Source organism: Botryllus schlosseri, chromosome 5 (assembly GCF_051294905.1).
Source record: "Botryllus schlosseri isolate E-star chromosome 5, Bs_hap1, whole genome shotgun sequence".
NCBI lineage: Eukaryota > Metazoa > Chordata > Ascidiacea > Stolidobranchia > Styelidae > Botryllus > Botryllus schlosseri.
In genome coordinates, this window is record NC_137240.1 from 22,176,690 (window position 1) to 22,188,249 (window position 11,560).

At 40.4% G+C, this 11,560-nt stretch overlaps 1 protein-coding gene across 3 annotated transcripts; it reads right to left on the reverse strand.

Annotated features, from left to right (window-relative positions):
• Positions 1-2,088: 2,088 nt before the first annotated feature.
• Positions 2,089-7,744, reverse strand: LOC145439401 (uncharacterized). 3 transcript variants are annotated; one of them, XM_080316885.1, is made up of 7 exons: positions 7,530-7,744; positions 5,697-5,835; positions 5,625-5,637; positions 3,445-3,521; positions 3,276-3,381; positions 2,887-3,032; positions 2,089-2,462 (listed from the first exon to the last, which is right to left on the reverse strand). In XM_080316885.1, exons 1-7 carry the CDS (start codon positions 7,685-7,687, stop codon positions 2,208-2,210), a joined length of 894 nt encoding a protein of 297 aa, XP_080173011.1. In that variant the 5' UTR covers positions 7,688-7,744; the 3' UTR covers positions 2,089-2,207. The 3 variants fall into 3 exon arrangements, with proteins under 3 accessions (XP_080173011.1, XP_080173012.1, XP_080173010.1); XM_080316886.1 differs by lacking the exon at positions 5,625-5,637 and having other exon boundaries at positions 5,720-5,835; XM_080316884.1 differs by lacking the exon at positions 5,625-5,637 and having other exon boundaries at positions 5,660-5,835; positions 7,530-7,743.
• Between the last annotated feature and the right edge of the window lie 3,816 nt (positions 7,745-11,560).

Genomic DNA, 11,560 nt, shown 5'->3' on the forward strand with positions numbered 1-11,560 from the left:
GGCTGCATTTAGCTCAATGTGAATGCCGGTAATTTTGCACGTATAGCGAATCGACTATTTACATTAGATATTACAGAAGCACTCGATTTCATATCGGGTGAATTTGGTATCCAACGTCGTTTTCAATTAGGATTTTGATATCGCTGTTTGATGGCGCAGTATGGATACTACATGTTTAGTGTCTTCCTTCTCATAAGAAATACCAAACTGAACCGTCTTACATCGTTAATGCGAGTCTATAAATAAGAATTTATGGCGATGCCAAATTTGTCCAATATAAAATCTGAAAAATGCTAAAAATATGCTATGAGATAAGATATGGTCATTGATGAAGTAGCCTACTTCTTTAGTTTCATATAACACCGAAGTGGAACACTCCACTTCGATTAAAACACTTTTTGCTTTACTTAAAGTACATTTTACGCCAAGAAGAATATAGTATATTTTGATAGATTTGCATCGTTTTAGCGAGTGAAATTTCCATGGCAGCTGAACTATGAAAGTCCGGGTGACATGATCAGAACGGTATTTTGAAAGCTGTACTCATTTATATCGCCATTACATATATGGGCCTACATATAGCTGCAAATATGTTACTAATATGTTTGAATACTGGTAATGGTGAAGGATTAACATAGGTCTTCACTCCCCTGTCTAGATATACTTCATAAAACTAGTCATTTCATTTCTTCTCAGACGTCCTCTTTCCTAGATCTATTTGAACTAGCTTTTGAATGCATTGAAAATAGAGCCTTCTACCTTTAACTATGTCTTTTACTTCTAACTGTATATGAGTACCGACAATGACAACGTTGTCCACCTCACCATACTATAGCATCTATAAATGCGGATACCCTATATCAATTTGTACCTCCTGATCAAGAATAGATGTCTTCTTCTCCAGTTGTACTTCGGTCATGTATGGTAGAAGTTTTCATTGGAAATCCACGGCACGATTCTGTTACAGGTAGGAGTGGATAGCATAGCGCTGTGTTTTATTTCAAAACTATCAAGGATAGCTGATCCAAATCAGCTGGGATTCGGTGCTGCCCATCACAAGTTGCAATGATGGGACTGGGTCGCGTACGCGATACGCATGGTAGGCTGTTTATAATGTCTTTGATGTGTAAATAATAATGTAATGGGATGTGTTCATAATGTTTTTATTGTGAAGTGATCGATTCGTATCGTGGTCAGCACTTTGGGCGAACCCTGCACTACGCCATGTTATTGTTGCTCGGTATACTCCTACTTTTTGGGTTATTCATTCGGAATTACCACCAACAATTACCACCAACATGACAAATCTTCCATTACCAATTAACGAGGGACAAGCATTTGCTTTTATAGACATCCCACATTAGCTAGTATTGAGACTACGAAAAAAGCGAATCTCAAACACTATCGAATTGCAGTAATAGACTCTGGAAATACCGACTAAAACGAAACAACTGTCATATTTCTATCACAAGAACACAAATAAACTTTACCGTGACCTTCCAAAAGCGTCTCTTGTTTTGCGTGACAACAATATTTCCATGAGATTATGCGGCGACTATATCCTTTGTTTGATCGGACCTATGTGTTTTCTTTGAAAATTTCCGGTAGTAATCCGATATCATCTTCATTTTCGCATGTACTGCATTAATTGCCATACATTTAATCAGCTGGTGTTGGTCATATATCCATATTATAGCGCAGTGCCATGGGATTTGCGTGCAACGCTTGAAACATTAATGATATGTATAGGTATTCTTCATTCTCCTTCGAAGTTATCCTCACTTTAAGCAAATCCAATGCGTAACATATACGGTACACGAGATGCGATATTGTAGCTATACATTGTTTAGCTTACCCATGTGGTAGATAACCGTCAGCCAGAATTTTTAACAGTGCAAATGACTGTTTTCAATTTTAAAATAAAGTTAGTACGCTGGAGAATGCGGGTAAAATTATTGACTCGACCCGCCAACGTATTTCTGCTTCTCCTTTGACCCGCGGAGAAACATAATTGCCCATCCCTGCTCTAGCATTAGCTTTCATTTAGATATGCAAATACAATACCGCACTGGTGAAAGAAATATAGTATACTGAAGGAATATAGTCTGTAGTTATCAAATTGTCACCACGTGTCATAAATGCAATGAGTAGCCTATGTATTGAGTATAGGACTATCTTAACCATGAAATATAACAAGGTATGTATTTTCAGATCGAGCACACAACGCACGCTATTTCTCTTCCCGCGACATATGGCTCACACACCAATGACGTGCATTGTGTCTCCACCACGTGAAGTTGTGATGCGGCTTGGGATCCTTGAGTATTTGGCACGGCTTGCGGTCTTTTGTCAACACAGATGTACCGCGAGGGATGCTTTGCGCTGTGATTTTCTCCCATGATGTATCCTCCATATTCCATAGTCCAGTCGTCAGGACATGTATCCCGTCCAGGTATCATGATCTGGAAATATACTTGAACACATGAATTTAAAACAATCGATATAGAAATAGATGTTATTGCTGATTTATGTTAAGATTACTCAGAGCCAATGAGCAGTAGTCAGAGACAATACATATTCCATGGCCGCAGAATTCTGTTCACGTTAAGAAGATAACGAAAGCGTTCAAGTTGCCCAAAAGATATAATGACATTGTGAAACAAAATCAAAACTAGAATCTTACTTTTTCCGTTCGGCAGTATCAAAATAAGAGTAGGGTGGCAATAGCGCAGAAACTGTCTTAGACGAGGTGAAAGAGAAATTATCAAGTCATCATGATCGTGAAATTATTGTATGACCAATGTATAAAAGTAATATTACATGGTAAAGAAATCATCGCAGTACGGTACAGTGCAGTACAATAATGATAAAACGACAGTATCTTACTTGCGTGACTTTGAATCTTGCAATACAAACGGCGCACGGCACTGTGTGCAGGTACACAGAACCGCTTTCAGTGGTGTCTACCATGTCGAAAATGTTGGTGATAGTGTTTGAATCTTTGTATTCCACCCCGTATATATAAGAAGTGCCTGTTTAAAAAGTATAAATTCTCAATTCAAGATATTTTCAGTCTACTTCTGCTTAAACCGGCTTTTCCCATGTGAGGCTTTGTGATACTCGCTGTATTGTAGCGAATATATTCGCCTAGGCTTGTAGCCGGCTGTGGATACATCTAGTCAAATTTCCGAATGGATGTTCAATTGCTCATAATGCTCTTTTTTTGTAATAGAGCGATGCCATATTCAGTTGTTGACATTATACTATGTATCCACCTTGGTTTCCGGACACATAACTCCCTTGAGTATATGTGACATTTGAGTGAAGACATAGATAGTTACTTCCCCCTCCGGTATGCGTGTAATGAGAGCCAGCAGCGTAACTTGAATCGAAATGAAGATCATGACTTTCGCATTTTATCTGAAAATCACATTGTATGGGTATACCATGGTAAACCATTTCCGCACTACCGGCACAATCTCTTCTTCCCCAGCGCGTGTAGGAAACTCCATATGCGGACACTAAATAAAGCGGGGCAGCAGTGGTCAAGGCATCTATGAAATGTATTTTTCACGCTTACGAACTACTTCGAACTACTTTGGCCATATCTTTTACCATGTAGGCCTACAAGTTTCACATAGAAAGGGGGATAGTACCATTTCACAAATAAGATACCTGTTCTGACAAACAAAATTACATCGATTATAGACGAGCGCTACACACTGTGTCGAAATGGCTTAATTTTACGTTCATTCTGTTGCTGTAATTGTTATCAAGCCAGGTATTCATCTTTTCTGCAAAGTTTGCTCTAGGTCAGGGGCTCTTGAACTGGGAACTACTGATCCGTCAGAGCGAAATTGACTAGTTGTTTAAATTGATGTGATGACCTTCTAGTCATTGACTTCTGAAATGTTGGGGGTACACGCGCAACAGCGAACAAAACGTGAATGGGTTCCGCGATCAAATCCCTGATCTAGATTATTACGATATAGACATCGCGCAAACGTGTGATGTGAATAGATCTGGCCACGAAACACGTCCGTGGCCAGATCGGAATAAGGAAAAGATGGGGAGAAGAATTACATGGTTTGTAATCGGTGCATATTTCAAGTGTAGCATGAGTCCGCGGCCTCAGCATGTTCATTTGATGTAACGTTCGATGTAGCTAGGCCTATACAATCAGCCCATTTGACCCTTACTTATATTAGCATAGGTTACAGATCAACAATTTGGCGGTTTGAGATCTTGAAACCGATTTCACGCAGATTAAAGAGGCAATAATCGATGCAGTGCTGCCCATGCCCATGCCCCTCGATTCGTTGAGGCTTGTTGCATCAGTGCCGTACTTGGGTCGGTTGGTATTAATAATAATTTACCATGTTCCAATCATAAATTTAGAAATAATACTAGTTTGATGTTAAATTGACATGATACAGTGATGGAGCGTATGCAATTCTATCATGTATACATCCCAAATGACAAAGATTTTCTGAGGAAGAGCCTCCATCCCACTTTAATGAATTCTCTAACCACAGAGCAGTTGTTTCCACACGTTATCTAATTTATCTTCAGGTCTAAACTATAGTGGGGGTTTATAGATTTGTATTGTTTGCCTAATATATTTATACATGTAGGTCATGGATGCAAACAAACGCTTAGATATGGCGGTCAAAACACTTGCGTTGTCTTGTCTTGCGTAATGCCTGATCAAACATAGTACTCAATAATGACAATTTCCCTTCAGGTTGTCCTCACTATCAATCTACCCATACTAATTTACATCCGTCAGAGTGTACTGGATACCTTTTTATGCAGCATATGACATTATACCCTGGAACTATAATAATTTGTTGCTTTTATGTGTTCCGGTGTATTTTAATGACTATTTTTTCTCGTTGCAGGGAAACTGTAGGAGTTGCCGTATGCCATTTACGAGTCTGCTAACTAGTCTTCTCCGTGTCACTAACAAAACATTCCTTCTTATTTCCTATTCTGTTCTATGTCCGTAATATCCGTCATGATGATAGCCAGTTGAAACCAGAATAAATTTGGGCGATATGAATATGTTTTGTATGGAATGTTAATTCAAACTAATTCGCACTCAAATGATTTCGTCATTTTTATGAATGCCTAATATCCTAACTAAATGTGGTCACGTGACCCACTGATTAACAACGAATGACAAAATAAAAACAACAATTTTGAAAAAGATCTTTGCCGGGAAAGATTAACTGATGTCATATCTGCCAAACGCCAATTTCTTACTTACTAGGAAAAGTCTGATGATATGTATCTTCCTATAACGGTTTTAAGTACAATAAAGTCGCGACGAAATTGTTTTAGGCAATTGAACCTGGACTCGCAACTTTCCCATCTCACGATGTACAACTTTTGGTACATAGATTCAGACAAGAAAAATACCCACCTACTTGAAGCTTAGTGCTGTAAGGTAGATGCAAAACGCGAACGTTAAAATGAATCAAAAATCGCTACCAGCGAATTGGATGCAAATGAATAAATATATATACCGACTTTCGTTAATTATATTACAACAGAACACAAGGTTGACAGCACCGTTTGTTTCGGATACTAAATTTCTTTTGATTCGTTGCCGCGTCACTCACCCACTCCAGGAGGCTAAACATTGAAAATTACGTACTGTATCTTGTATTATTTCCGCTATTCATGCGCAATACCAATTCAACGTCCTCTGAGGCACCTCTTCGAGCTCTTTGATTTGTCGCGATCGACCTTTTTGATCTACGTAGGATCGCCCGTTGCTGAACGGATATCTCATCCACAGCTTGTCGAAGGGTTTCGATCTCCGTGCGGTGTCTGAAGAATATAGTGATCTTTTAACGCATTTTATTGATCACATGTATGTTAACAAACTGTGAAATATGTTTCAAGAAATATCGGTGGCGGTTCACTGGATTTGCAAGAATACATTCCCAACTAGTTGACCCAATGATGATTTGTATCAAAGTATATTCCTATAGCAGTGGTTTTCAATTCCCGTGTCGAACCCTGGGGAGGTCGATTGCCATTTCTCAGGGGTTGCGAAGCTGCTACCATAATTTTATAGTAATCAGCCTCCCACCTTTCCATACAATCCGTGAGTAGGTCTGAAAAAAGGTGCTGACTAGGGATGGAGTGAACCTCTGAAAGGTTCAGATTAGTGTGAACGCGAACCTTATTGAAAGGTTCTGTGTGAGCGCGAACGTGAACCTCATTACGTCCCGTGACGTCATATTGCTAATTCCAACCCTACATTTCAGTGAATTGATATAATAATGTACAGTAAGTATACAATACTTAGCGACAATTCGGGCCACATTATGCAACAATGCTGAAGAACATGCTGACTTTTTAACCGTCGCCAAATGTATCAACTATGGAGCAATCAAATGACATATTATTCCCATAAAATCAATATCTTCCGTCGCTTTGCCAAGAATTTCGACGAGGATTTTTACCGGAGGATAAGTTTAGGCCTACGCCCTAACGGCCTGGGCAAAACCGGACAATGTATTCGGCGTCTGAGTATTGCTACATTGATATTGAGCAGAGTGTAAAACTGGTTTCTATATGCTTGCTACCGATCGAGATAGTGTAATGGTGATGCGTCCGGCTTCTCCGTCGGTAGGTCGTGGGTTTGATCCGCGGCCGGGTCAGACCAAAGATTCGAAAACTGGTATCCGTGGCTAACCTTCTGGCGCTCAGCAATCCCGGATGGTATGGAGGAGTAAAATTGGGTGCAGACTAGATGACCTTAATATAGAGGCCATATCGCATCTCCGTCGCCAAAGCATCTCGATGGTGCAGGCGAAAAAGAATACCATATATCTCTCTTGCTGATATCATCCAAGTAACAAGTTATACCGGAGTAGCCAACACCCCAATCACACGGATTTGATTTTTATGATATGATACCATAAACATATCAAATCAAGATGGACCCCGTACGCCTGCTAGATTTTTTACATTAGACAACGATGTATTCTTTATGTGAATTTCATTGATTGGTTGAATAAGCATCATACCTGCATGTAGCGTATTTCGCTATTGATGTATGATTGCGAATCAAGCTTACAGCACAGTCCCTAAACATTAACAAACGGAAAAATAGATATTTCGAGCAAACTTTTGTAACAAAGCAAGTAAAATTTTTGAGATTGCCAAGGTGCATGCTCCTTTAGTGTTGACTTTTTATGCTGCCAGCGCCATGGACAGAGTGGCCCGCAGTTGAAAACCAACGAATTTCAATCAAATATGAAATAATGATGTGGAAACTTGCAATATATGAAAAAGGTTCACAGTGCAGAACCTACCCAAGTTCGTTTGTGAACGTGAACCTCTAAATTTCTGAGGTTCACACACAGAGCGCCAACGTGAACATCACGTTCACACCATCCCTAGTGCTGACCTTTTTGTAGGTAATCCGCTTAAAATGTTTAGATGTCGAAACATTTTCAAATAGGAAATTGGGTAGCAATCATCAAAAATGAGAACCACTGGTTTATACTCACTTCCCAATTTGCTGTTTGTAAAATGTAACAGTGCTACTGAAGCAAAACAGAACCACCAGGGTTATCGCGCCAATAACGAATCCTTTCATCTTGATAGGTGTCCGCAGATTGGCAACGATCCGTTTCGGTAAGGATTCCCGTACATCTATCATATTCATGCGAGTATTTATTTATGCCTAGGCCGCTACTGTCAAATGTTGTTTGGTAAAAAAAAAAGTTGCTTAGCTCGTCCATAGTACTAGTATTGTAAATGGTATCCGCAAGAACAAGATTCCAAATTGCGGTTCAACCAAAACAAAGTCGTGTGGTATAAAATGCATTATAAAATTCATGCGTATACAGACGGTCATTCTACAACAGAGGTGTGTGCAACTGTGCATGTGAAACAGTGCACACTGCATCCAGCGGGAGGTAGACGGACTGCGAAAGCCTCAGGAAATGAACGGAAAATTGCTGATAAAGTGGGGGATTTGGTTTCTTTAACCTACTGTTATATTACGTTTTCACAATACAGTTGAGCAGTGGCGGCTCGTCCTATAGGGCAACTGGGGCATTGCCCCACCTAAAATTCTGTTCAATAACAATTTAACCATTTATAGACGCACAGCGCTCAATATATACCGAGATCACAGCGAAACACGCGTTCTTCTTGTGCTTCGCTTGCAAATGCCCATACATAGAGAAGTCTCTGCGAAAATCGAATTCTCTTCTGTGTTTTCGCTTTGTGAATGCCTAGCCGGGGCTTGCCCCGGTAGCGCTCATAACAAGCTTTCACTATCTATTCTCTCAAAGCCGCGCACAATTAAGAAACGGTGATATACTCTCTCCTATTCGTAAAATGGCCGAGCAACCGGGGCATATATGCCTGTCGCCCCTAAGGTGTGATGTAACAATCGTATCTATATCTGAACTCGGATACCGTGATATGCGTCGAGTCGACCTTTGCTGGTATAGGTCGATTTTGATGGTGTTTCACACCATGATAATTCTTGAAACTTGGTATGTCATGTCGTGATGGTGGTATTTAACACTGTCCTAAGTTTCAGGGTTTCTACTCAAAGTTTAGGGTAGTAATTCCGTTTCCAAAGTCGAGTGTGTGCTGATCCGTCATGTATCGCAAACATATTTCACGCAAAGCCGGTATTGGTCTCCATTAATTTTAACGATGCTCCTTAGCTAGATCCGTCATGAGCTTTTACATGGTATGTCTTGATTTTAGTATCGAACGCTGTGCCAAGTCTCAAGGTTGGCACTCAATGATTAGGGCAGCAATTTCGTTATCAAGTTCGAGTATGGTAGAGATGTGCGCTGATCTGACACTTAGCCTACCTAACGCATTGCGGATTTCACGCAAAAGCCGGTGTATCTGTGTTCCATACTGAGATAGGTGATGAGATGATGATATCATGAAACAGTTTACTAACATCCTCGGTTTGCATTCAAATATTTAGTTTTATTTTATATTCTCCAATGTCAATTTCACCGTGGAATGGTGGCCTTCGGGCCATTTGCTCACAATTACAACACCTGTCAAGCGTGATAGCTGTTTCGTTTTCGATGGCGGCTAACAGCTTATCGCTTGATCAGCCTATTCCTCAGTAAATTTTACGCAAAATTCGGCGTTGATCAATTCGTATTAATTTTGACAGTGTACCATACCGAAAACGGTCATGAGGCTACTTCTCGATGATTTCATGTAACAGTGTACCAAGTTTTCGGCTTTCATCCACGTATTTATTCGGTAATATATTTTCCGAAGGCGATTTTGCAGCAGACATATAGACAGTAGACACTATAGACCGTAAGCCGTATGTGTCGTGTGACAATTTCCAGCCTCAAGGTCAAAATCTTCCAAGCTGTGCCGGGACCGAATTTCCGAGGCTGCTATCCGTAATTCTTCAGAATGATGTTTTGGATTCAGTATGACATTTCCTTGTCCAATCTATGAGATAACAATTGCGTATGTGTCCGAACTCGTTGACCTTTCCAGTAAGGCATACGCAATCTCTCGATTTATAGTCATTTCCATTTCTGCAGATAAGTAGTCAGGTCAAGTGCATCGTGTTGAATCTTTGCTCCGTACGCCGTTTAGCCAGCTGCCTTTAGAGCAAAAATTAGAGGTAAAGCGACTAGGTCCGTATCAGCCTAGAAATTGCCCATTGGTCCAATCTTACGCCGGAGGAAAACGCACTCGTGCCTTTTCTTCAGCGCATTTCGATAAAAATGAATGGCTTACTTATAGCGAGGATAAAAACGCCTTGTTTTGCTTTTACTGTCTTTTATTCGACAGTGCCGGTACCGGAAGCAGTGGCTCTTGTTGGAACAAAATTGGTTATCGCGATCTGAAGCATTTGTCAGAGCGTGTGAAAGCGCACCAAAAATCCCAAGTGCACATGGCTAGTGCAGTTAAATATAAATATTGCACATTTTTGTGAGGCAATTTCGCATATTCGGGAGAATGTACACTTCGCTGGTGACACAGCACTTTTACGTCGTGGGATAAGTGTGCAAAACCTGCTTGTTGCGGCTTACGAATGTTGCGATATACTGATGTCCCAAATCCAACATCGTCCGAATAGTGACCAGTTGGTTACTTTCGCCCTGTTAAATCCGAGAAATTTCCCTGCCTACAAAATTCATTTTCCTTCTGGACTACTGCGCAGCGTGCCTCGTTATTACCCGATGATCGACATTGCTCGGTTGGAGAGCGAGTTGACTTATTTGTAACCTAATACATCCTTTTCGGAAGTTAAAACCACTAGTGAACTTTCAAAATTCCTAGTTGAAAATTCGCTTTCGATCAACTTTGCTACAGTAACTAGCTTTCTGAATATCATTTTGACCACCCCGATTTCATCTGCGGAATCCGAGCGCAGTTTCAGCACATTGAAACGTATCAAGACCTTTCTCAGAAACAGGATGGGCCAAGATAGGCTTAATGCGTTGGCTGTTCTCTCGATTCACAACGACGTGGTTCTGGGAATTCCAGATTTCAATAAACTCGTTATTGAACATTTTGCTAATAAGAAATCACGTCGCGCACAATACTTATACAAGACATAAATTAATGCTGGTGGGCGGACGACTGTACACATCATGTTCTTTCCGAATAATTTCAATCAAAAGTGAGCCCAGGTAACTCAACCATGTCTATGGCTAAGGAAAAGTGAGTGGTTTTCATCCTTATTACTCGAGACACACTGACAGTTAATTTACCGATATATTTTGTTATGGCTATGGAAAAAAAGTAAAAAATTCATCAAGATGAAATAATTTATTCATGAAATTGTTTAATGCGATATGTGCTCGCATTTCAATTTAACACAATGCTTGGATTCCTGCTTGAATGATGGCAGGCAGACTCGTAATTAATCTTCCATGGATAACAGCTGGCTTTTTATAATGTTTTACGTTTATGGGTGCCACCGCTTTGATTGCCTATCCCCTGGTCGTAACGCATCAGGATCGTGTACCAAACACTTTCGGACGGGCTTAGAAAAACGAGAGCAAATCGATTTGACTCGCTTTCGGGACGAGAATCCTACCATGTACAAATCAGGTCGGAGGCGCTGCAGCACTTTACAGAATTGCTGAGCATGGAACGATTAAAACACCACAAGGTGCCATGCGAATGCTCTTTGTAGGTAGTTGGTCTGTGTATTTTTTGGTATAGTCTTACTCGGCGCTTGCGTAATCTCTACCACGAAATCATAACGCATGCTACTAAGGATACCCTGATGATTGATTCGTGGCCTGGGAACGATTCTTAGTTCGCGTACATTTTGTAAAATAATCATTTGAATAAAAAACAATGAATAAAACATTTGTTACCGCACTTCAAGTCACGCCACCGGCAAACCTCTCGCGGCACCTACGTTAAAAATCATTGTTTACGGGAAATTCATGTGACCATCATGAACGTTGAAAAACGCTACTGTGACGTCATATTGATAACAAGTCGCTTGCGGCCCTTGCCCCACCACCCGATATTGTCACGAGCCGCCACTGGATTTTATTATACATTTTCGACT